We start from the raw sequence: 27,238 nt of genomic DNA on the forward strand, positions 1-27,238 counted from the left end.
CCATAGTGGCCGTACCAATTTACATTCCCACTAACAGTGTAGGAGGGTTCCTTTTTCTCCACACCTTCTCCAGCATTTATTATTTGTAGACTTTTAAATGATGGACATTCTGACCAATGTGAGGTGATACCTCATTGTAGTTTTGATTTGCATTTCAGAGACTGTATCTTAACCCACTATTTTATCTACTATTTTATCATGATTAAGTTGAATGAAATTTGTTAAAGCTGTAATTCTTTAATGGGAGTTTTTAAAGAAATCTTTGAGAGAAATCCATGACAGCTCATGGGCTTTGGAATCACAGCTGGTTGCCAAACCTGGCTCAATCCCATTATTGTCTGTGTCTCTCTAAACCTCTTCTCTGAAGTGGGGATAATAACCCCCACATTACAAGACTATTTTGAGGATCATGTAAAGTGATGTATGTCAAGCACTGAACACAGCATGTGACATATAGTGAGCCTTCAGTAACAGCAGCAGTTGATATTATTGTTACACTATTATTTTAATTATTATACTGAACTCTGAAAGATTTTGCCTCACTCCTTTCTTTTTTTAAAATGACACTTACTAAAAATATACATATATATGTATAGGAACCATTATGGGGATTACCCCTACCTTGGAAACACAGTAGCTACTAAATCAACATCAGTAAAAATTTTCTAGAGGCAGAGGGATATAATTGAAAGCCTTGAATTTGAAATCAGGTAGTCCTAGCTCTGAGTCTTAGTTCAGCCACTTAAATATTTTGTGATTTTAAGCGAGTAACTTACCTTCTGAGTCCAATTGCCTCATCTTTAAAGTGAAAGTGATTAAAAACCTACGTTGAAGAGCTATTATACGATTAGTGGTAATATTTTTAAAAATATACAGTGCCTGGCAGTGTTAGTCAATAGTAGTTCATTATCTAGTTTAATCCTCTACTTTCCTCTTTCTCTATGTTCTCTGGCCCTTTTTATTTTTTTGATTTACCTTTGACTTTAAACTCTCCTATGGTTTCTTTTTGGCTCCTTGCTCTTCCTTTACATATTTATTTCCTTTCTTGTTTGTTTTGATTTGCATTTTTAATGACTTTTAATGACCAACTAATTGACCATAAAATAGAGAGATGGCTATGGGAAAGAAATGAAGCAGCTGAATATCTCGGTAACTTTTAAATATAAGTCATTGGACAACCTTTACTTCCAATAACTGCATTTCCTTTACATGATAATAAGAGAGATGTAAATAAAGTGCTGTGTGTGTTTGGTGATAATGTCTAGTTGGTTTTTATAGTTCCAGTTCAGAGAACATACTTCAGTGAGTATTTTGTTCCATGAATGAATTCACATGGTGATTTTCACTTGACCATTAAATTTTCTTTTAAATTTTTAATAAAGACTGATTTCTTTTCATGTGTAAACCCTTATCTATAGTCCTTTAAATAGTGAGTTGTAATTTAAAGCTGTGATTTTTTTTTTTAATTTGCCAGCGGAAATAGAATTGTGTTGTAATAAGGAATGTAATTTACAGGTTATATTACTACATACTGAAATTTTCTATAGTTATATACTTTAAATCCTTTCACTTTTATGGAAGACAAAATACAGCTTACCTACTAACCATAAAAGGACAGGACATCATATAAGCTGTACTTCCCAGCCACTATCTAACATAGCTGTTTCTACAACTGGAAAATTTCAAGGTTAATATATTGCCAGACTTTGTTTGCTGACCTTGAAGGTATAAATCAAGAACAATGAGCAGTGCAAGGAAGAGACTAGGACCAAGTTGTTGATGTATTTAATATAATTCCCCACATTCAATTCAGTCAGAGAAAATGCTCTCATTTGCTTATAGAGAGTATATACATATACTCTTGAGATTTGTCTCATTATATATTAGTGACAGTTTGCTTTGAAATAATTTTGTTGTACACTGAAAAAGTTTGACTCATGGAATCGCAGAATTTTAGAGTTCTGAAGGATCCTAGAGATTGATCTAACTTCTCTTAAAGATAAAAAGCTTAAGGCTCAAAGAATGGAAGTGACTTGATCAAGTTTATAGTCTTACTCTGGAGACCTCAGACTTCTTCCTTACTAATAGCCTGGTGTTTGTGGCCCTAAATTCCCCATAAGGTGTTTTGTACTTTTCCCGTATTTGTTTTGTCAAGGAAGGGAAACTTAAAAAAAAAAAACAGTAAGCAAAACTGCTAATCCAAAACAAAGGGACAGATTATAAAGATGTACTGTATATTATGTGAGATTAGAATTATATAAGGATTTTTAAAAATTATAAAACAATGCATAGTTATTTAACTTAAGAATCCCACTGCTCAAAAACGATGCATTCTTAAAAGCAAATTAATATTATGATAATGATCTGTTGTGTGTTCAAAGCAAAATATATACATTGCAAATTGTGTAACACTTATTGGTCCAGTGAGAATGACTTCCCCAAGAGGCTACGTAATGGTCTGTGTTTTCAGAAAAGTTGAAAATGCTTATAGAGTCTAAAGTTCAGCCTTTACAAAGTATACGAATGGGAGTACAATTTAGTTTTTTGAAAGATGGTTGCTATAAATAGAAATTAACATTATTATCAAAAACCTTATATAGTATATCAAGAATCTGTCCACATATGGAATTAGATGAAATAGAGATTGCTCTTGGGAACTTTGTGTTCTAAGTAACTTCTGGTGGAGACATAAAGGTATACAGACAACCAAAAAAGCTTTGTCTAAATATATACTGAGTAATTAAAATAATAATATAATTAGATGTTTTGGTGACTACCTCTTGTAGGGTGAGGTGTAAATATTCTGTCCTAGCATGTTGTATTGGGATGATTTGTTAATATGCCTGCATTTCTGCTAGACCTCATAAGGGCAACAAGAATGAATATTATCTAGTTTTGTTACCCTAGCACACTGGCAATATAACAAGTACTGAAATAAATTTATAAACAAAGGTAAGAACTTGTGGTTCCTTGTTTGTTCTGTTTTGCTTGAAGATCACGTGGTCTCTTGATAGTCTGGAGCTTATTTACCTCTGTATCTTTTTCCTTTTGACTTTGCTCAGGCACAAAGTGTTAGTAACACATAGATACCAGATAACTTTTTATGAATGGGTGGATGGATAGATGGCTAAAATATGAATGAAGTACACATGGAGCAAGGAGAAATCTATTGCTTCTTTTCCAGAAAACAGAGACAAGATTTCAGTATTTATTTGCATAATGGAAGGAAGGGGGCTCAGTGAATATGGGGAGGAAACAGACTTGATGAGGAATGAAGGCCAGGCAGCAAAGAGCATCATTGTCTTTGGACACATTCAAGCAGGAGTGGTCAAAGGCACTGGGCAGGGTTAAAGAACTTTTAATTGAGTATGTTAAAGAAAAGCAGAAGATTTCTGTTGTAGGAAGTAGTTAAATGCACCATCTGTTTAGGTCTCTAGTAGACTTTAAAATGACTTCAGGATATGTGTTTTAACCATTTTGAGGCTTAGATGGTAAAAACAGCCTTCTTTACCAGGTGGTAGTCACATTTTTTATATTTCTGGTTATTTTTAGGTTTTTAAAGTATTCATATATGGTGATATTGTTTCTTTGTTAGAGCGTTGACAGGGATAGTTTTCATATAATTCTGCATGACATAGTGCTGACAACCATAGTACAGTTTTTCCCTGAAAGTTTTGTAAGCTCTCTAACAGGAATCCATGTATTGTAAATCTATCACTTCCTGAAAAGTCATTCCAGAGAAAACAGTATTTTTCAGCTGAATGAACTTTACTTTCTCATTATTTGTTATACTTTCTGTACACTTGGCTTAAAATGTTCTTTTGGTTTAGTACATTATGAGATTTCCATTACATGATTACTTTTATTTAACCACCCATATTCTTGGTGCAAATAGATAATAATGAAATTAATTCTGTGTTTTCACATAAGTATACTCAGTTTCAAAAAATAAAAATGGTTTCTAAAAGATTCACAAACCAAAAATAGACAAAGGATATGAAAAAGTGGTTAAACCAACTGACCAAAAAACAAACAAAAAGGTCTATAAACCTGTGGGGCTCAATTTCACTCATAAGAAGAATGCAGCTATAATATATCATTTCTTTCATCCACCACATTGGCAAGGATAAAACAGTTTGATAAAACACAGCTTTTGTGGACATAGGGAAACAGCTCATGTAAGGATATGGCTACTTTGATATACTATTGATGGGAGTGTATCAAAATTAAAAATATACCTATCCCTTGATACAGAGAATTCAGTTTTAAGAATTTACCTCCAGAGATTTAGGTATGCAAGTTTACAAAGTATACTTTGGTATTCAATATATGTAGCATCCACTCTATTCATAGACTGTTTGAAATAAACGTGTGTGTGTGTGTAAAGTTTAAAGGAAAAGTATAAAACAATGTCTTTATTTGGCATGTATCTTTGTACAAATGTACGCACACATGTACAGAATTCTATACAGAATACCAGAGATGTGGATAGAAGGGAACTTTCCTTTCATTGTATTTTTATCATTCACTTTGAATTTTTGTTTCTATCATGTACATGTATTAATTTGTAAAAAGCCAGTTTTAAGTGTTTTTGAGAAGTAATTTACATGCTCTAAAATTTACCAGTTCAAAATGTCAGTTCCATGAGTTTTTAGTATATTTACAGAATTGTGCACATATCCATACAGTCTAATTTTGGAACATTTTTATTGCCCCCTGAAGAAACCTTATACCATGAGCAAACTCCCTATTACCCCTCACTCCTCTAGCTCTAGACATCCACCATTCTACTTTCTGTAAGGAGATTTGTCTATTCTAGAATTTCAGATAAATGGTATCATACAACATTTGGTCTTTTGTAACTAGCTTCCTTCACTTAGTGCTTCTGAAGTTCATTCATGTTGTAGCATGCCCTTCATTACTTTTTGAATTAAAAATAAAAATCAAAGTGAAAATAGCAATTTCAAAATTACTTATCCTGTTTAAGTGTATTGTGCAATGGTTGTGAAATGGGAGGGAATTATAGAGAAATTATTTTTTGTCAATAGTTACCATTTCTTGAGCATCTGTGATGTACTTGTCACTCTATTAGACTTTATGTATGCTATCTCATTTAATGCTTTCAATATATGTAATAGATAACATTGTATTGTTTCCACAAATGAGTAAACTGTGGTATGATTATTTTATGTGTTGCTTTAGACATAAAAATGTAAAGTATAAAAATAGATGTGTTCAGATGTATAATTTACAGCTAAAGTTAGAATATAAGTGTAATAACATTACCACAATGCACAGTGAAAATGTCATTTACTGGCCAGACAGGTCTAATAGAACCTTTTGCAATTATGGAGATGTTCTATATCTGCTTGTCCATTATTGTATCCACTACCACATATGGCTGTTGATTACATGAAATATGGCTAGTGTGGATGAGGAATTGAATTTAATATTAGTTTTTAAAATTAATTTAAATTTAAATAATCACATTCTCCTTCTGGCTATGACATAATAAAGGTAATCCTTACCTTTCCAACTGAAACAGCCAAAATGTGGGCAAAACTTATAAAACAATGGTTTTACAGTCCTGGAATTAGGCACTGAAGGGCAGAGATCCCTGAGAATGGGAAACAAATGCAATGAGTCTATGATTATGCTAACTTACTGCCTTGAGAAAATTCCAGGCTTGAATCAAAGAGGAGACATTCATGCAAAGTCTAGAGGACTTTCTGAGTTGAAGAAACAAGAGTGGAGAGTGAGAGGGGAGCCATGCTGGATGGAGTCCACCGAAGACTAGAGAGGAAAGCATTCAGCTGTTTACTGATTAGGGCATGCACATGAGGAAGATACCCCAGGTCAAAGAAAGAATGACCTGAAAGGATTAGAGGTGCTTAATTGAGTGCTGGCACTCAAGCAGCAGCAGGAATAGTGTCTGTTCCTATCAGCCAGATTGGAAAATCTCAAGATTCATGTGGCATTGGGGAGAGTACACATAAGGGTCTTATCTCAGCAGTGGGGAATAATTAGCCCTAAGTTGAGCACTACTTCACTCCCTCCTAAAATATCTTAAAAGCAAGTCCTTAAAGGATCAGGCTGTTTCTAAAGAACTGTGACCCAGAACAAAACTCAAGATTTATGGGCATACAAAAATATCCAGCATCCACCAAGGTAAAATTCAGAATGTCTGATATCCAATAAAAATTACCAGGCATGCAATAAGAAACAAGAAAATTTGACCCATAATGAGGAGATAATCAGTCAGTTAAAACCAAATCAAAACTGACAAAGCTGTTAGAATTAGCAGGCAAAGACATTAAAAAAGCGTTGTTACAAGTGAATTCCATAGTTTCAGAAGAGTTAGAGACATGGAAAACGGGGAAAAAATCCAAATCAAGCTTCTAATGATGATAATTAGAGTGTGTACGATGGAATATGTACTGGGTGGCATTAATGACATATATATTACAGAAGAAAATATTAGTGAACTTGAAGATCTAATAATAGAGATGATCCAAAATGAAGCACAGAATAAAGAGAATATTTTTTTTTTACAAAATAAAGAGAGCGTTAGTGAGTTGTGGGACAACTTCAGGTGACCTACTATATATTAATTGGAGTTCCCAAAGGGGAAGGGGAAAGAGAAGAAAATATATTTGATGTAATTATGGTTGAAAAAAATTTCAAATTTGATGGAAATTATAAACCCACAGATCCAAGAAACTTAATGAAACCCTTTTAAAAGAAACATGAAGAAGAGTACTCCAAGGCACCTCATAATCAAATTGTAAGAAGACATTTGAAGTGGTACTCATTGAGCCAAATACTGAAATAAAATGATCCATCAACCTAGAAATTGATACCCAGCAAAAATAGCTTTCAAAACAAAGGTCAAAACTATTTTAGACATACATTTTTAAGAAAAAATGTTTAAAATATAGTGGTTTCATAATATAGATAAAAGTATACTAGGTGACAACAATAGCACAGAAGTAGGGGTGGGGGAGAAATGGAAGTATACTATTGTAACAGTCCATATTGTATGTTTAGTGGTATAATATCACTTGAGTAGAGACTGTATCAATTTAAAGATGTTTACTATAAACCCTTTAAACAAAGAAGCCAACAATGGAGAGAAGATGGAATCATTAAAAAAACTGAGTTGATTCAAAAAAGGCAGAAAGGAAGAAAAAAAAAAACCAAGAAACTATAGAAAAATAAATAGCAAGGTGATAGATTTAATTCTGAACTTACCAATAATCGCATTAAATGTAAACAATCTAAATATGCCAAATGAAGAGGTGGAGATTTTCAGATATGATACAAAAGCAAGAAACAGCAATATGATGCCTAGAGGCAGTGAACTTCAAATATAAATACCAAATCAGTTAAAAGTAAAAGAATGGAAAACTAACAGTAATCAGAAGTTACTGTCAGATGAAATAGATTTCAGATTAAAGACTATCATCAGAGATAAAGAAGGTAATTTCATCATGGTAAGGAAGATGTAATTCTAAATGTTTATGCCCCTAGTACCAGAGCTTCAAAATATGCCAAGGAAAAACTGATAGAACTGTGAGGAGAGATTGTGGAGATACCTCCATAAATACAGCAGGATATTTTGATAGTTTCTCTCAATAATTGATTGAACAAGTAGACAAATCAATAAAGATTTAGAAGATTGGAACAACATTGTCAAGCAGCTTGACCCTCTGCCCAGCAACAGTTGAATTCACATTTAAAAAAAAATGTACATGGGCTATTTACCAAACATATGGAACATATTCTGGGACATAAAGTAAGTTTTGATAAATCTGGAAATAATCAAGTCATACATATAAAGTATTTTCTGACCATAATAGAATAAATAAGTCAGTAACAACAGAAAGATAGCTGAAAATCCCCAAGTATTTGGAAGCCAAATAACACACTTCTAATTAAGTCATGGATCATAGAAGGGAGCAAAATCAGAAATTAGAAAGTATTTTGAATGGAACAAAAATGAATTCCCAACTTATTAAAATTAGGACACACAGCAGATCTAGGGGGAAATTTATAACATTGTACATCTATATCGAAAAAGAAAAAAATCTTAAACCAATGGCCTAAATTCCTACCTTTAAGAAACTAGGGGAAAAAAACCCAAAGCAAACAGAAAAAAGGAATTAGTAAAGATTAAATTGAAATCAATGAGGTAGAAAACAGAAAAATAGAGAAAATCAATTAAACAAAAGCTCATTCTTTGATAAAATCAATACAGTTAATAAGTCTATACTCAGACTAATCAAGAAAATAGGATACAAACGGCCAGTAGTAGGAATGAGAGAGGTGACATCACTATAGATTCTACAAGTATTAAAATAATAATACGGAAATGCTATATGTTATTGATAATGATATGTTCATTATCTTGATTATGTTGATGATTTTAAAGATATATACCTATGTCAAAACTAACAAAATTGTATACATTAAATATGTTAATTATACCTCAATAAAGCTATAAAAAATTTTAAGTAGCCACACATATAAAGAGTAGCTACAGAATTAGACTGTGGAGCAGTATTCTGTAAGTTCCTTAAAGGTTAGAATTGTATTTAAATATCTTCTTTATGGAGCAGGTACAGAGTAAACATTTGACCAATATTTGTTTAATAGAGGAAATGCAAGATACAACTAACGGGGTAGAACATGGATATATCACTTACCTTCTAAGGATCTAAGTTTCCTAATATGAAAAAATATATTACCTGAAGGTCCTTTTAGCTCTAAAATTCTATAATTTGAAACACAGAGAAAATCTTCATTATTTAATTGCAAATTTACATTTATTTGGAAAAACATTCTGTTGAAGTTACAATGTTTAAGAAATTAGCATAATTAATTTAAAAAACTTTGAAAACTGTATGTTACTAAAAATGAAATCCTTTCTTTAGCATCTTTGACATAATACTGACCATCTTTCTGAATAAAATTCAAAAATTTTCCATTGGTTCTGTTGATATGGTCCTCTCGTTTATCCCTTATCTCCTCAGTGTCTCTACTAACAAGTCTGTGCTTCCTTGATCACTTTGTATAAAACAACCACCCCTACTCGCCTGCATTTTATTTCCTTATCCTGCTTTGTTTTGCTCCAAAACTCATCACTGTCTGACATACTATTTCAATATCTTCTCTTACCTCACTAGAAGATAAGTTCCAGGAGGGCAAGGACTTTGTCCATTTTGTATACTGTTGTAAGTTTTAGAATAGTGTCTGGCACATAGTATGTGTTCAGTAAATATTTCTTGAATGAGTTGATCAATTGTACTTTAATATTCCTTACATGTTTCCCCCTGCTTGCACAGATTTTAATATCTTAAATCTCCGCTCTATGAAAGAGGTGAGCTGCAAATATTGGTAATTTGAGAGATTTCAAAAGGTCTACCTGTTTAAAAACAAACTTTTTTCCAAGCTTCTATCTCTGGATGAGGTTTTTATATCTAGATCACTTCCATGAATAACAAAACAAACTAAAAACAATCTGCCAAATGCCTGACACTTTGCAGCATCGTCTCATTTAATCTTCCCAACAATTCAAAGTGAGGTAATATACTCACTTTAGTGATAAGGGATCTAAGGCTTAGGGAAATTATATAAAGCATCAGAAGTCACATAAAATTAGATTCAAACCTGTATTTGCCTTATTCTAGAGCTTGAGTTTTTAAACATTATGCTCTTTCCCAGTTTCAAAGGTATTATTTGTAAAGATAATCGTTAGTTTAATATGAGCACAGATAGGTTTAGCATATGAGGATAGAGCATAGCAACATTTTGAGGGAAAGGGACTTTGGAGTTTTCTTTGGAGAAAGTAGAGAGTGTGGGAAAGATTTCTGGGACACTTCTAGAGAGGTTTGTGAGTGGAGTCTGCGAGGGGAATAATGACTAGTGCAGAGAAAGAGTGAAACATTGAAAAATTGGGAAGGTTGGCATTGCCCAAAGGGGATACAAAGAGAGGAAAATAAAAACTGAGTTTTGTGATCTGGAGCATTGGCTGGCAAATTATAGCCAGTAAACAAACTCACTTGGACTTTATAATTGATTAGTCAATAAATGAAAATTATTCCTCATGCTTTAAGTTACATTTTCAAAATAGTGATATGAACCTTATGCATCATGGATAGGGTATTTTTGAAGGCGCGAGAGAATGGGAGAGGAAAAGAAGGAGAGAGGAGAGGAGGAGAGTGTGTGCATGTTTATTAGATTTTTTAAAATAAATTTATTTATTTATTTATGGTTGTGTTGGGTCTTTGTTGCTGCACGCGGGCTTTCTCTAGTTGTGGCGAGCAGGGGCTACTCTTCATTGCAGTGCGTGGGCTTCTCATTGCGGTGGCTTCTCTTGTTAGGAGCATGGGCTCTAGGCATGTGGGCTTCAATAGTTGTGGCACTTGGGTTTCCGTAGTTGTGGCTCACGGGCTCTAGAGCACAGGCTCAGTAGTTGTGGCTCATGGGCTTAGCTGCTCTTCAGCACTTGGGGTCTTCCTGGACCAGGGATTGAACCCATGTCCCCTGCATTGGCTGGTGGATTCTTAACCACTGCTCCACGAGGGAAGTCCCTATTAGATTTTATATACTTTGTATATTAAGAAAGATTTTATATAAGAAATTAATAAAAGTAATATTTGTTTTATAGTAATTGATACCCATCCTTTTTTTAAAAATTCAGTTTATTTAAACTAAAAAAACATGCAGCTCTCCCATTTCTCTTATCCATCACTCCCCTGCTGCCTGCAACCACTACTCTGTTCTCTGTATCTGTGAGTTTGGTTTCTTTTTCTCCTTCTTCCTTCTTTCTTCCTTATCCCTTCTCTCTTCTTCCTCCTTCTTCACCTTCCACATATCAGAGATATTGTATGGTATTTGTCTTTCTCTGACTGAATAAAATAAGTCAGTTTAGTACCCTCGAGGTTCATCCATGTTGTTGCAAATGGCAAGATTTCACTCCTTTTTATGGCTGAATAATATTCCCCACCCCCCCTCTGTGTGTGTGTGTGTGTGTGTGTGCAACACAATTTATTTATTCATTCATCCATTGATGGACACTTAGGTTGTGTCCATATCTTGGCTACTGTAAATAATGCTTCACGTATCTTTTTGAGTTAGTGTTTTCATTGAATTCTTTGGATAAATACCCAGGAGTGGAATTGCTGGATCATCTGGTAGTTCTATTTTTACTTTTTTGAGGAGCCTCCATACTGTTTTCCATAGTGGCTGCACCAAGTTACATTCCCACCAACAGTGCACAAGGGTTCCCTTTTCTCCATATCCTCACCAACACTTATTATTTCTAGTCTCTTTGGTAATAGCCATTCTAACAAGTATGAGGTGATATTTCATTGCGGTTTTAATTTGCATTTCCCTGATTCTGAGCATCTTCTCATGAACCTGTTGGCCATCATATGTCTTCTTCGGAAAAATTTAGATCTTCTGCCCATTTTAAAATCAGAATGTTTGTTCTTTTGCTGTTGAGTTGTATGAGTTCTTTATATATTTTGGATATTAGCCCCTTATCCGATATGTCATTTGTAATTATTTTCTCCCATTCAGTAGGTTGCCTTTTCATCTTGTTGATGGTTTCCTTTGCTGTGTAGAGCTTTTTAATTTGATATCACACTTTATTTTTGCTTTTGTTCCTTTTGCTTTTGGGGTAAGATTTTAAAAAATCACCATGACCTATGCTTACCAACTGTGTTTTCTTCTAGGAGTTTTATGGTTTCAGACCTTACATTCAAGTCTTTAATCCATTTTGAGTTAATTTTTGTGTGTGCTGTAAGATAGTCCAATTTCATTCTTCTGCATGTGGCTATCCTATTTTCCCAGTACCATTTTTTGAAGAGACTGTTCTATCCCCATTGTATATTCATGGCTCCTTTATCATAAATCAATTGACCGTGTATGCATGGGTTTATTTCTGGGCTCTTTTATTCTGTATCATTCTCTATTCTGTTTATATGCCAATACCATACTGTTTTGATTACTACAGCTTTGAAATGTAGTTTGAAGCCAGGGAGTGTGATGCCCATCCTCTTTTGGGTTGGTAGGTTTATATATTTCTAAGTCATTCAGATTGTATTTATAATGCTTATCTTAAGCCAAGGTGGCAAACCTATCAAGCTCAATTTGTAATAGCAAAACTATTATACTTTCCTTAAGTCAACTAGAAATTGTGTTGGAAATAGCTAAACACTATTTTGTACCATTTTTGTTTTCATGGTTCCTTGTGGTCAGTTTTTAATAGTTGAAGATTGTTCGTTTGTCTATGATGTGAGGCCATTGACAATCCTTGTGTTTCATTTACACTCTTATTGTTAACATAAGAACACAGTTTACAACTTCCATTTTACTGATTTAAAACAATTTTATGGAGATCCACTTTGTTGGCATAACTAAGCTTTTGGTAAGGACTTGGGTTTGGATTCTTTCCATATACATCTTAGTAATATACTTTGTGTTTCATATGACGTGTTCTAGGGAAGCTTCTTTAATCCAGATTTATTGTGTGTTCTGATGCTTGCTTTTAGAGGAATTTTTTTTTTATAGGGAGTCTATATCCCATACAGGATGATTATATTTTTAGGAGATTTTCTTATTGATTACAATTGGTTGACAACTGGACTGTGTTTTATATTTTAAAAGTCTGGTCATCTTGATATAATAGTTAATAAGCTTTATGATTTTTCTGCTGACTTCACTATTTAAAAGCCATTGTCTCTGTTCTTAGGTTACTTGCTTCTTGAGGAATTCTTAGATATAATTTTTTAAATAGGCTATTCCTTTTTGAACCCTGTTACCCTCTACCCAGCCTATATACACACACACAGACACACACACACACACACACATATATAGTGTTATATATATATATATGTACACACATACATATTGTATAATGTTTATAATTTTATTTATTTATATGTGTGTGTAAATATACAGACTTATTATTGCCTTGATATGACTTATTTGAAAGGTAGAGAATGTGATATGTGTATGACTAGCTTCGTACATCTTTTAATTGTTTCAGGTACAAGATTTAATAGTGGGTATTTTGCTTTCTAAGACACACAAATGATGATGTCAGTGTTCTTTTGTAAGTAACGTATTTTCTCCTTGTTATAGGTCCTTTTATTCTGCATCACAGCTGCCATGTACATGTTCTTTTTCAGGTATGTTCTGTTATACCTATTTATTTTAATAGAAAAAAATACTCTTCCTTTGTAATTTTTAAATCAACCGTGTAACTAAAGTGTTTTCTAAATTATTATGCCCCACAAGTGACATGAATTTTTGTTTGCTTTGTTTTATTTTCTAGAGTGGTTAGAGATAAGTCACTGCTCCTTAGTGAATAGAGAAAAGAGAGGGAAGGAAGATGTGATTTTTCACATTATGCTTATAAGTTCATCTTGGAAAACTGAATATGTAAATTAATAGTCCTCAGATCTTGAAAGGTGAATTTGTTTATTGTGGACCTCATTTTAGATATTCTTCGCTCACCTTATAAAACAATCAACATTTTAAATTTAAATGAGAAAAAAGTGATGGTAGGGCTTAATCTAAGTCTTTTACGAACGTAACCTAGCATACTAATCACTGTCTGTAAAATATCAAGTTAGTCCATTATGTCAGAGTTGCATTTTTCATTGATACTGAGACTCTGAGGAATGTGGGGGAGTGTTAGGATGGCTCAAAATTTTAATGCCAGTAAAAATGGTGCCTGTCATAAAAACACAACAGTATGGGAGTTGGATTTTTGATTAGGAAGAGCCCACTCCTTCATTATCGTCATTTTCTGTAATACCAGTAATTCCTATTTGTTTCACTCTTATTAAACTCATTTGAATAGACTCTTTCTTGATTTTTCTGGATATAGGCAGAATTCAATCACAGCAGGAAGTTCTAGGCTTTTAAAATTAAAATTTGCAGTTGAGGGCTTCCCTGGTGGCGCAGTGGTTGAGAGTCCGCCTGCCGATGTAGGGGACGTGGGTTCGTGTCCCGGTCCGGGAAGATCCCACATGCCGCGGAGCGGCTGGGCCCGTGAGCCATGGCCGCTGAGCCTGCGCGTCCGGAGCCTGTGCCTCCGCAACGGGAGAAGCCACAACAGTGAGAGGCCCGCGTACCAGAAAAAAAAAAAAAAAAAAAATTGCACTTGATTGACAAAAACAGTTATGGATTTTAGTAAGATATATTTAGTAGATATCTTTATCTTTTTTTGTTTAACCTAAATAAGGCAATTCAACCATAGCAGAATGTTTAAACAACTAATTTCCTGTCAGAACATTCTAATAAATACTTGATAAGCACAATGATATAATTTGAACTTCCTTTAACTATAAAAAATGTTATATGCAAGTATAAAATGATGATGGTGCTGTAATTTTTCTTGTAAAGGACAGACAAGCTGTTAGAAGGAAAAAAATGGATGAAGTTTTTAAGGTGGGAAGGATGTATTCATGATGGAGTGCATAGTATTCTATGTCAGTTATTAGCGACTGAAAAATCGTTGCAGCTATCTGGGGGTCTTTGTGAAATTGTATGACCTACCATTTTTAATATACTTTCATATACACCTTGCAACTCCTGTAGTCTCTTTCGTATATTCTAGCAATTTAGGGGTTTGGTAGGGGAGTTAAGAACAATGACTCTTTCATTTCATCAATTGCCAGAGATTTCTTAATTGTATTCAGACACATTATTAGGACAGTAATGCAGAAAGTTCAAGGATTTATCTTTATGCTGTCTAATCTGAAGCTAAAGCATACCTAGTGGGAGAAATGTAAGAAAAAAAGATAAAGACTTAGAAACATATCTTTTGTTGGCATGCACAGGAGGAAATTACAGTATCAAATAAAATTTATTTTGTGTGTGAAAATTCCTAACAGACCAGGTAGTTAAGTGAAACAGTCCTTCCCAGTATAGCACTTATAGCATATTTGATCAACATTTAGCATTTCTTAGACATCAGAAGTTTTTGAGGTTTAAAAAACAAATTGTCTTGAATATAGTGATAATGCCCAATGTTAGGCATGGTCCTAGGATATTATACTTTGAAAACTGCTGCCATCAAACTAGTATTTTTGGTGTAGAAAGAAAATCAACCCTATAAATATGTATTTTGGTGCAGAGCTACGGAACCTTTTCCTGTTTCAGTCACAGAGTCTAGGTTAAAAACAACAATTTAAAATACTTTCCAGAAGGCTCAATACAAGGTTTTAGTGCCAAGATAAACATTTTCAATTTTCTGAGGAAAGGGGTTGTTTTTCTCCAAAAAGAAGCACTATCACCAAATTCCTAGTGTTCTTGGCAGAAGTTAGTTTGAATAACTCAACAAAAGAGGTTTGGTAAATGGTAAAATAAAACCATTTATAAAGTACTGCAACCGAAGAAAACAATGTTATATGTTTGTCTGAACTCTAGCAAGTGTTTAGAATGAACAATAGCAGTTAGCAAATCTAATTCCATTAGAATATTTTATTTTTAAAATTCAAACTTTATTTTAAATATATTGTAGATATTTGAGGACACATTTATTCCATTTATTAACAATTATTTTAATTCTAGTTGCATGAAGTTAGATCAGTAAATATCAAATGATATTGTCCCTATGACTCCATTTATAGTAAACTTTTTTAAGAAGAGGATAAGGGAAACATTTTATGTTAGAAATGTCAACTTGTGTTTTTTTGGGTTTTTTTTTTTTTGCGGTACGCGGGCCTCTTACTGTTGTGGCCTCTCCCGTTGCGGAGCACAGGCTCCGGACGCGCAGGCTCAGCGGCCATGGCTCACGGGCCTGGCCACTCCGCGGCATGTGGGCGGGACACGAACCCGTGTCCCCTGCATCGGCAGGCGGACTCTCAACCACTGTGCCACCAGGGAAACCCCAGCTTGTGTTTTTATCCTAACCCATAAATGGGAAAAAGGGAAATGAGAACCCCCTTTCAATAGAGAGAAAAATGTGCCAATTTTATTTTTTTTAAAGAAAGAACTTGAGGAAGTAGTTCCATAAGTATTTTCTAAAAGTGACATAGGATGTGATGGTTATAGTATGAATTTAGTTAAAAAGCAACACAATGTTCAGAGTATTGAAACCATGGTTATTAAAATGTGTAATGAAAATGTCTTACTTTTGCATAGCTCTTAATAGCTCTTAATAGTTATTTTATACGTATAGTTCTTTTCACATACATTATCTCATACATGGTGATCTTGATTTTTAATCTGTATGCCAAAAATATGACTTATATTCAAATGGAATCCTGGGAACACTTCAGAGGCTTGGGTGGAGGAAAGGTAATATGTGAAGAGAAAGTATTTTTCAGTTTTTTGTTCCAGTTCTTAGCCAACTGGCCATCTGGCCACCCAGCCATCCAGCTGTCTATTGATATAAATTGGGGTACAGTATTTTGAAGAGTGTTTTGAAAGAAAAAGGCTCTCCGTTCAACCCCAGGGGGCACTCTTCATAATAGTTCTGCCTCCTTTGTTTAAGCATTTTATTATTTTGTATGTTATTGTCACAGCTTCGCCTCAGGGCATGTCTGTCACTATCAGTTCAGGCCAAGCAGGAGTCATAGTTGAAAAGTTGATAGAATAGTTTGCCTAATGCATCTCTTTAAAACATTTCTTTATTTCCAAGTGTGTATTTATGAGTAAAGCAACCTAATTTTTTTTTTTAAGTAAAAGGATTCATCATAATTATTGATTCAGGCTTGCTTAGGATCTTCCCAACAGTCATGTGGAGAAAAGAAATGAGTTTCTTTTGAACCACCAGCTCTTTTTTGTTTTAATTGAGAAGCAAAGGAGAGAATCAACAATAACACAGACACTACAACAAAACTGTTACACTTAATCCTGCTCACAAAAAAACAATGAAACATGCAATCCTTTTAAACATTGTTTTATTGGTTTTGTTTTCAGCATTAGTGATCTGTGTATGAAGAACACTAATATTTTAGAAAAATGAAATAATTGAGCTTCATTTTTCTTTAATTTAAAATAGTATCATAAAGTGTATTACGACAACTTTGATCCCATCTTAGTGAGTGCCTAGCTAGAAATTCTTTCCACCTGCCTGTGCAAAGGCAGCAAACAGTTTGTTTAAACATGTAGATTGAAAGGCTCAGACTTGTCATAGTAGATAATCTACAGACTATATATGACTGATTCACAATAGACCTACCTTAATCTGCCATAAACATTGGAAAGCATTGGATTTTTAGTTAGAAACCAGTGCAAATTAAAGTTTATTGTAGTTGTGTTTTATACATACATATTTTTTTAATACATTATTAGAAACAGTATTGATGACTGCTATTCCATGAATTTGTGCTATTCTGTGAAGGCAAAAATAGTAAACTATTTCATTAGTCTCAACATATGGATGTAGTATTGTTGTTGTTTTTTAATTTACGAAAACGACACTATTTATTGGCTGGACAACCTGTAGTTCTTGAGTGAAAGACATTTATGATTGTCCTTGAATCTGTTTACATGAACTGTATCTTTGAACTAACAAAAAGTAAAGAACTTTTGATCTGGGTCTTTCAACCATTTACTCATTTAAAAAAATCCTTTATAAATATCAGTTAGGTTCTATTTTTTAAAGTATTGCCTAAAACTACACAAAAGTCCAGTCTAGAAAATCATATATGGCATTTAGAGTTTAAAAGTTTTCTTCAGGTTTGGGAGAGTGTGCCCTAAATAATTAGATTTTTAGTTCAAAGAGATTACTTCCAGCAATGCAGAGAATGAATTAGGCGTTTGGAGGGGGCATAATAACAGGTAATGGGAGGACACTGCTGCAGTTGTTCAGGAGAGAAATGGTGAGGGTTATGACTGAGGGTTATGGTAATGACATGATGAAGAGTTGATTTATCTAAGACAGGAGGATTGCTGCTTGGATGAGGAAGAGCAAAACACTAGAAGGTGAGCAAATTAGAAAATGTGTGGAAATTACATACAGGTTTAGCAAAGACTGAGATTGAGTTGCTTTTAGGACTTTCACATAGAGAAATACAGATATCATATGTATATTTGGAGTTCAGGAGATAAATAGAGGCTATTCTTTTTTTTTTTTTTTTTTTTTTTGCGGTACGCGGGCCTCTCACTATTGTGGCCTCTCACGTTGCGGAGCACAGGCTCCGGATGCGCAGGCTCAGGGGCCATGGCTCACGGGCCCAGCCGCTCCGTGGCATGAGGGATCTTCCCGGACTGGGGCACGAACCCGGGTCCCCTGCATCAGCAGGCGGACTCTCAACCACTGCGCCACCAGGGAAGCCCAATAGAGGCTATTCTTGATTGTCACACTAGCAGTTTGATGTTGGACAAATTATACAACTTCTCTATACCTCAGCTTCTTCATTATTAAAAAGGGTAAATTGCTATATGGACCTCATAGGTAGGATTGTGAGAATTACATAAGAAGCAACATCTTTCCAACTTTTTTGGATGTCACCCAAAATAAGAACTACCTTTATTTTTTGTGACCACGCCGTGCGGCGTGCAGGATCTTAGTTCTCTGACCAGGGATCGAACCCGCGCCACCTGCATTGGAAGTGTGGAGTCTTAACCACTGGACCGCCAGGGAAGTCCCAGAACTACCTTTTATGTTGTGACTATTCATGCAGACCCATAAATTTCCCAGAATAGTATGTAACCTTGCTACGTGTAATACATTTGGATATTTTCTATTCTAATTTATTTCATTTATTTAAAAAGCTGTTTCGGGCTTCCCTGGTGGTGCAGTGGTTAAGAGTCCGCCTGCCAGTGCAGGGGACACGGGTTCGAGCCCTGGTCCGGGAAGATCCCACATGCCGCGGAGCAACTAAGCCTGTGTGCCACAACTGCTGAGCCTGCGCTCTAGAACCCGCGAGCCACAACTACTGATCCCATATGCCATAGCTACTGAAGCCCGCCCGCCTAGAGCCCGTGCTCCACAACAGGAGAAGCCACCGCAATGAGAAGCCTGCACACCGCAACGAAGAGTAGCCCCCGCTCACCGCAACTAGAGAAAGCCCGCGCACAGCAGCGAAGACCCACCGCAGCCAAATTAAAAAAAAAAAAAATTGTATTAAAAAGCTGTTTCGATCCACTAATGGGTAACAACCAGCCATGTGAAGAACTACTGGACTAATACATGTGAGCACCTAGCACAGTGATTCTTATCTTAGCAAAAAAAATAGAGCTGCGAGTAGTGATTGTTGTTTTTAAACTAGGAAAGAACGTTAATTAAAATAGAGAACTTGAGGAATGAAATTATATTTAGTGTTAATGATGTAGACATATGCAGTAAGGTAAGGGTTAAGAGCTGTTTCTTTGCTCTAGCAACCTGGTGATCAGTGGTAACCTGCTAGAGAAACTTCTGTAGTTGAGTTGGGATAGTAGATTGAGAAATAAATGTGACATGTTGTATACTTTAAAATACAATTATATTTGTCAATTATTTCTTAATAAACTTGGGAAAATTTTTTTAAATAAATAAAAGAAAATGTAAAAAAGTGTGAGATATGGAAGTAGAATGAGTATAATAAACTCAAAAAGTTTGAGAGGAGAAAGATAGGGCAAGTTGTAATAGGATTAAGGGTTTTCCTTTTGTATTCCTTCTTTTCTTTGTCTATTTACTTATTTAGACAAGAGAGACTAAGTGGTTAAGAGAAGGTTGCACAAGCAAGAGAGACTGACAAATTGGGGAATGGGAAAGAAAAGAGAAATGGTCTAAGATTCAGTCCAAAATGTCTACATGCATGGCTAGATTGTTAAACCTACTTATCTGGAAGAGATCATGATAAATGATTAAGAGGAAATTGAAGCTTTGTTTGAAAGCCTTGGACACACAGTTTAAGTGAAAGAGGACTGATATATAGAAAAGGTAGGAAGTAGAAAAATCTAATGCCTTTGGCTTCCTAAGTTCATTGTCATTCTTAAAAGGTGAGTTTTTAATGAGTTGACATGGGCTTGTGAAAGCAATATTCCTCAGAAAATATATGCAGGTGGAACAAGGTACTAATGTCGTTGGCACCCAAAACCAGTCAGCTTACTAAAAAATGCAAAATCTGTCCTATGAAAAGAGAAAGTAAAGAGAATGTTAGGACTGTTGCTTTCTTCAAAGCAAATAGAAAAGGTGAGAAAACATAGGTTCATAAATGTTGTGAATCACTTCCTCCAAGAATGCAAGGCTTATTACCAGGTCACATGACTGTAATGTGAGTTTCTTTTTGAGGGGAGAACATTATTCTGCCCGTTGGATGAATGTTCTCCATCTATGGATGAAAGTTGTGGCAAGTCTGTTTTCACTTTTTGCCTGCTAGCCTTTGAGGTACTTGGGCTATGATAAAGAAATGGCTCTGAAATTTTTAACATATATAAATGTTTATTGCTTTTAGTAGAAGGCAAAGGGAAATATTGTATGGAGAAATGGTATGCACTTAAAAAGCAACTACTAAAGTAAGAACTTAATGGGACACAATCATGTCAGAAGTGGTCAGCTGCCTTTCAAAAACTTGTTGCAGTTTTATTTTCATGAATAACAATGACATTTATTACTGATCATAGAAAGCTCTTAGACTGGACTTTTGCTAATAAAAACGCTCAGATTGGAAGCAGTTAAGTTTACTTCCTTGTTTTACCAGTTATGAGGAATGCTATAATTCACTGTTTTCTTCACGCCTGACTCTTTGTTTCTATTATTTTCTACTGTTGGAGTTTTCCCAGAGCTAATCAAGGGGCAGTCTAAGGTAGCAGAGTTGGTTAAAAGCATGCACTCCTGAGACAGACTGTGTCGGTTCAAACCCTCTCCATCTAACTTCTTTGTCATATTGGGTCAGGTGCTCAGCCTCTCTGTGCCTCAGGTTTCTCATCTTAAAGTGGGGATAATAACAGTACTCACCTCATGGGATTACTGTGAGTATTAAATGACTGCCACATTGTAAACTCTCAATAAAATTAGTTGTTTTTATTATTTAACTCTGAGCTGTAAAGGTCACATATTGTTTGATTCCATTGATATGAAATGTCCAGAATAGGCAAATCCGCAGAGATAGAAAGTAGATTTGTGCTGCCTGTGGCTAGGAGACTTTTGGGGAATGGAGAATGACTACTAATTGGTATTTTTTTTATAAACGGTGATGAAAATGTTCAAAAAGTAATTATGACGATGGCTACACAGGCCTGTGAATATATAAAAAGTCATTGACTGATACACTTTAAATAGTGAGTTGTATGTGAATTATATCTATTAAGCTGTTATAAAACTCTGATCTGGAAATAGATCTTTATCGCACAGCGGCATGGTGTTTCTGTGTTATCACCATTTAACATTCCTCTGGTTGTCACATCTCAGGGATGCTACTGTGTTTTTGTGGGTACATAGGCATTTCTTGAGAGAGAACCCCAGGAAACTTAACTTCTTCTCAAGTGTATTTGAAGGAGGAGTGTTCCCATGGAGAATGACGGACAAGTGCACCACAAAGCTTGCCAGCCTTCTTTCCAGAATTGTCAGAACTGCAGTTTAAAATATGCATACTCTTAGTTCTGAGACACTACACTTTAGAATTAGAAGGGAAGTAATGAGGAAGCTTACAGTAGATGCCACAAGTTTATATGAGATTGTTATTACAACATTGTCCTAATAAGACGGAAATTTGTCTTTGATACGTATGAGTTAGGGTGTTTTTTACTTGGTAATAATATTTGAAAAGTACAGTTTAAAAAAAGTTTATAGCCCGGAGATGGAAACAACCTAAGTGCCCATCATCGGATGAATGGATAAAGAAGATGTGGCACATATATACAATGGAATATTACTCAGCCATAAAAAGAAACTAAATTGAGCTATTTGTAATGAGGTGGATAGACCTAGAGTCTGTCATACAGAGTGAAGTAAGTCAGAAAGAGAAAGACAAATACCGTATGCTAACACATATCTATGGAATTTAAGAAAAAAAAATGTCATGAAGAACCTAGGGGTAAAACAGGAATAAAGACACAGACCTACTGGAGAACGGACTTGAGGATATGGGGAGGGGGAAGGGTGAGCTGTGACAAAGCAAGAGAGAGGCATGGACATATATACACTACCAAACGTAAGGTAGATAGCTAGTGGGAAGCAGCCGCATAGCACAGGGAGACCAGCTCCGTGCTTTGTGACCACCTGGAGGGGTGGGCAGGGAGGGAGACGCAAGAGGGAAGAGATATGAGAACGTATGTATATGTATAACTGATTCAGTTTGTTATAAAGCAGAAACTAACACACCATTGTAAAGCAATTATACCCCAATAAAGATGTTAAAAAAAAAAGTTTTATAGGACTGCCAATGAAGACTAATTTCAGAAATATCTGCAGATATGGTATAATATCAAATGTCCTTATTAGGTGGAGAAAGACAAGATTGAAAAATGGAGATACATTTATTTATCTGAAATGTTTAGGCTTTTAGTGAATATATTCTCACGTCTCAGTCTAATGCATTACTGCTGATCATCAGAATGCCCTTTAAATACCTATGAAGTCCACTGCTAATACATTCCAATTGGGTTTGAATGGAAATTAAATTGACAGTCTTTGGAAATATACATTATCAGTTCACAACCTGATTACTATATTTTGAGTACGTATTTCGTAGATTGTATTTGATTATATAGTGATATTGATTATATTTTGAAGAAGAATTTTGCTGTATTTTCTGTTTATTTGGGGGGAGGTGTTTCAAAATCACTGTCCTTCTCATGGAAATTTATTGAAATGAATCGAAGGACATAGAAGGAAATATTAATATGCAATTAATACATCATATTTTTCCTTTTTCATGATCAAATCTAGATTTTTTTTCAAGAAATCACAGATAGCAAAAATGGGAAATATTTGGATTGATTCCAATCTGTATCCTTAAAACGTCAAATAAAATATCCATGTATGAAGCCTACTTTTCATGCTGTACTGGTTCAGTGACAGCTTGCTAGAAGAGGAAGTATATCACAGCTGCCCTGAGCTGAAATTCACAGTAAAACAATATTTTTCCACCATTATCAATTTTCAGCGCAGATTCTGTTTCTCGTGTGTGACTGAGTCACTGAACCAGGAAGTGTTTACCTGCAAGGTGAACTAGTCTAAATGGGAGACGCTTTTAAGTTCTATAATTTCAGCTGGAGTCTTCCCTAGAGGAAGGAGAAAGTGGGTCTCCTCCCTTTTTTATATTCTCTTGTCAATCACAAAGCCTCTTTGTACTGGTGGGGCCTTGATGGTGACTGAGTGCTGGCTGTTTGTCATGTTCCTGTCATCCTAAAATAAAAGAAGAACATAGCTTTGGGTTCTCAGGCCTTAGAGAATAAGTTGCTTGCGGCAGCCCAGGACCTCTGAATCCAAGCTGCCCTGGAATGCTTCTGAAGAGATTTGTTCACTGAAATGGAGTATGTAATTCTTACGGTTTTGAGCTCGTTGGGCATGTTCAGAAGAATAATGATATTCAGAATTAGATGATGGAGAGCAGTCGAGCTCATCACGTTGATTTCTTCTATCCCCAAAACATCAAGCTCTAATATTAGCACAGTTGCTATCCTGACTTCTTTTTCTTGCTTGAGTGTTAAAAAATGCTTTTGGAATTGGATAATTCCCAATCCTGATATTTTGGACAAACCTTCCTCGCAGGGTGTCATTATAGGATATTTTCAGGGATTCTTAGGAAAGATGAGACTCTCCTCACCTCATCTTGTAAAATCAGCAGCAACTTCTACTGGTAGGAAACATGTAGGGAGATTTATTACAGCAGGCCAACCGAATTGAAGTTACTTGAGTTCTGAGAATTTAAAGATCATTCAAGTTTTTGATCACTTTATTGAAGTTATTATCTATTTCTTTTGGATTTTAGCTTACATCTCTCATAGTCTTTTATTCTATTTTAATGATTAGAAGAACTGTGTGAATGAAGGTGATGTGGACTGATGTGGCTTTCACCTTGAAAGAATATAGGCCTTAAAAAATTGTATTACTTTTTTCGTTATTTGGAAAAGCAGAAACAGTATCTATAAGGATGAAAAAGAAAGGTTTTGTTATCAAATGAAATATTTCTTTTTACCGATTCCGAAGTATGCACTTGTTAATGTTCAAGACATATGGACTGTTACAAATGTAAATGTCTGATGTAAGGGCTCTAAAGGAGTTCTCAAACTTTAGTGTGCATGCAGATCATTTGGGGAATCTTATTAAAAATGCAGATTATGGTTCAGTAGGTCTGGGCATTTCTCGGTTCCCCGGTGATGCCAGGGCTGCTGGACCTGGGGTCACACTCTGAGTAGCAAAGCTGTGAGTCACATCAAGAAATAAATGATAAAATTTTCCTTAAAACCTGCAACCAAAAAAAAAAAAAAAAATCCAGAGAATTTAATCCCTCTGCCTCTCTCGCTAACCATTTCTAGTAGTTCACAGCATGAAGAGTCAGGACGTATTTCCCGAATATCCCAAATCTCTAATAAAAGGGAATGGGCTCACCCTAAGGGCCTTTTCTCAGTTGAAATAGAAAACAGCTATTCATATAATCACTTTACATGCTTAAAGATTATTAGGTCTCCTTTTCTCCCTCTTAACTTTCTTCTCAGCATCAACTTCTTTCAGAATTTTAAGATGTAGTTTACTTTTTTTACCCCAGTTTTAACTGCGCGTTATCTATGTAGGGTAAAAATGATGAGTCTGTTATTCAATAGGTGAATGGATGAGAGACTTTTCTGATCTAAAAGTTAGCAAGTCTCCTCTTTTTTTAAATAATTTGTTAATTGTACAAGTAATACACTGCTAAGTTCTTTCAAAAAATTCAAATAACATCAGTGTATATAGTAAAAAGTGAAAGTTCTTTCCCCCTTTATCCAACTCCCTCTTCCTGCTTCTTTTTTCATTCAAAACTATGTTGACATTTTGGCATATATCCCTCCAGAATTCTTTCTGTACATATCTATGTACCTATGTCTATATTTATTTTTTACAATAGGATCACGTATTATGTATTTTCTGCAGTACTTCTCTATTTAATAATGTATCTTAGGGTTCTGTCTATATGTCACTATATATGAATCTACCTCATTGTTTTTAGGTGCTGCAAAAAATTATAAATCTATAAGTAATACTTGAAGCCCTATTAACGTTTATACTGTTTGCAGTTTTTCACTATTACAAACTGTACAACTGTGAACATTCTTTTAAAAATATCTTTGTGTGCATGTTCCATTGTTTCCGTAGGCTGGATAGTTACCTACAAATGGAGTCTCTGGGTCAAATATACTGGACGTATTTAATTTTGATAAATACTGCCCGATAGTCCTCCATAAAAGGCACTACCAATCTACTTTCCTTCCGAGAGTGCTTGTTGACTCCCAATCTTAGTTCATGTCAGTGATTTTTACCTTGTCAATCAAATAATCTAGAAGGTAATGCCTCATTTTTGCCTTACTTTGTATTTCCCTGATGACTAGTGATGTGGAATGTCTTTTCATTGGTTTATTAGTCGTTTTTTGATTTCATGCCCTCTACCCATTATTTATTTTTTAATTTTTTGCACTGATTTATAGGAGCTATATGTTCCTATAAATTTATATGCTATTAATATTTATTTTTTCCTGTTTAGTGTTGTATCAGTCAGCAGTTATGTAAGCAACAACCCTAAAATTGTAGTGGCATATAACAAGCAAGTTGGCTGGGTCAGCTCTGTGCCCCATTGCAGGTCTGTGAGTCAGTTAGGGCAGTTCTGCTTTGCATGTATTCATACTGATGTCCAAGCTGAGGAGACAAAAGCTATTTAAGGTAAGCTGTCCTCATGGCAATGGCATGAGATTTGTTTTTTACTAACAGCATCTCCAAGATACTCATACATGTGTACTTTAAGTACTTCATTTCACCCTAGCACAGACAAATATCTGCTCATTTACCAAGGCATTTTGTTTGAGTTGGAGTTCCCCAGCTGGGGTTCTGAGTTGTTTTTGTTGTATAAATCATACTTATAAGGTATTGTCTTTCCAAAACAGTAAACTCAGTTTCCATGGAAAAAAACTTTTTTTCCTTTTTGGTTTATGTAATATGTAGGTCATTTACATAATTACATTAACAAATACAAACGACATAAACACATTTGGGGATAAGCACAGCTGATTCTTGGCAAGTATGTAACTCAACTAGTGTGAACTGACGTATGTGGTCATATTTAGTAGTGGTGTTTTATCTTCCAGCAGTCAATGTGAATGTTAGAACATTTTACAGAGAAAATAGAGAATCTAAGATAATTTATCTTATTAAATGTAATCTCTTAAACGGAGATTGCATAAGAGAATTTTTACTGTAAAGAGCACATTTAAAAAATATTTACTGGGCTTCCCTGGTGGCGCAGTGGTTGAGAGTCCGCCTGCCGATGCAGGGGACGCGGGTTCGTGCCCTGGTCTGGGAGGATCCCCCATGCCGCAGAGCGGTTGGGCCCGTGAGCCGTGGCCGCTGAGCCTGCGCGTCCAGAGCCTGTGCTCCGCAACGGGAGAGGCCACAACAGTGAGAGGCCCGCGTACCGCAAAAAAAAATATATTTACTAACATCTTTTGTCTCTGCAGTACCATCATCAACTGTCCTCTTTTCCATTCTTTGAGGATTTTTTTTCAATGCCTTAAAGTCCTCAAGATTTGGTTTCTACTTTTAAAAAAATTGGGGTTTTTTGCATTTTATTTATCCTAGTAGAGCCAAACTTCAGAGTCATACTTTTATGATAGGAACCAGTTTATATATTTTACATATATCTTGATGCTTATTTATTCTAGCCTAAAAATAACTGAGGCTCAAGAATTCATGGCATATATGCTGATTCAGTGTTATTTTCAGTGAGTTTGATATGTTGCAAAGTTTCATAAAAGTATTTTCCTTTCAAGTGAATAATACCAAGACTTAATGTTTCAGAGGATCATAGATTTTTAGAGTGGGGAGCAAATTAGAGATTATGTATAACAACATTGTCACTTTTCTGGTGAGGAAATGAAATCTCTGAGGATTTTTGTGATTTGTCTTAGCTCATTCAGTGGTTAGAAACTGAGGTAGAAGTAGAATTTTGAATAATTTACTTTAAATACCATAAATTATTTCAAAACAGTCGAATATTTTGAAATTTATGTGAAGAACATAGCAAAAGATTCAGTTATTTTTGTACTCTGAAATACAAAGACTCAGGTTTTTCTTTTGTTTGTTTGTTTGCTTTGT

The 27,238-nt window shown here is 35.0% G+C and overlaps 1 protein-coding gene across 2 annotated transcripts in view; it reads left to right on the forward strand.

Annotated features, from left to right (window-relative positions):
• Positions 1 to 27,238, forward strand: part of TMEM135 (transmembrane protein 135) — a 242,447-nt gene that overhangs the window by 153,360 nt on the left and 61,849 nt on the right. For both annotated transcript variants that reach the window (XM_060303876.2, XM_030835860.3), the window contains exon 6: positions 13,153 to 13,199. In XM_060303876.2, the coding sequence (XP_060159859.1) occupies positions 13,153 to 13,199 (47 nt within the window). The remainder of the gene's footprint in view (positions 1 to 13,152; positions 13,200 to 27,238) is intronic.

This window comes from Globicephala melas, chromosome 8 (assembly GCF_963455315.2).
Source record: "Globicephala melas chromosome 8, mGloMel1.2, whole genome shotgun sequence".
Taxonomy (NCBI): domain Eukaryota; kingdom Metazoa; phylum Chordata; class Mammalia; order Artiodactyla; family Delphinidae; genus Globicephala; species Globicephala melas.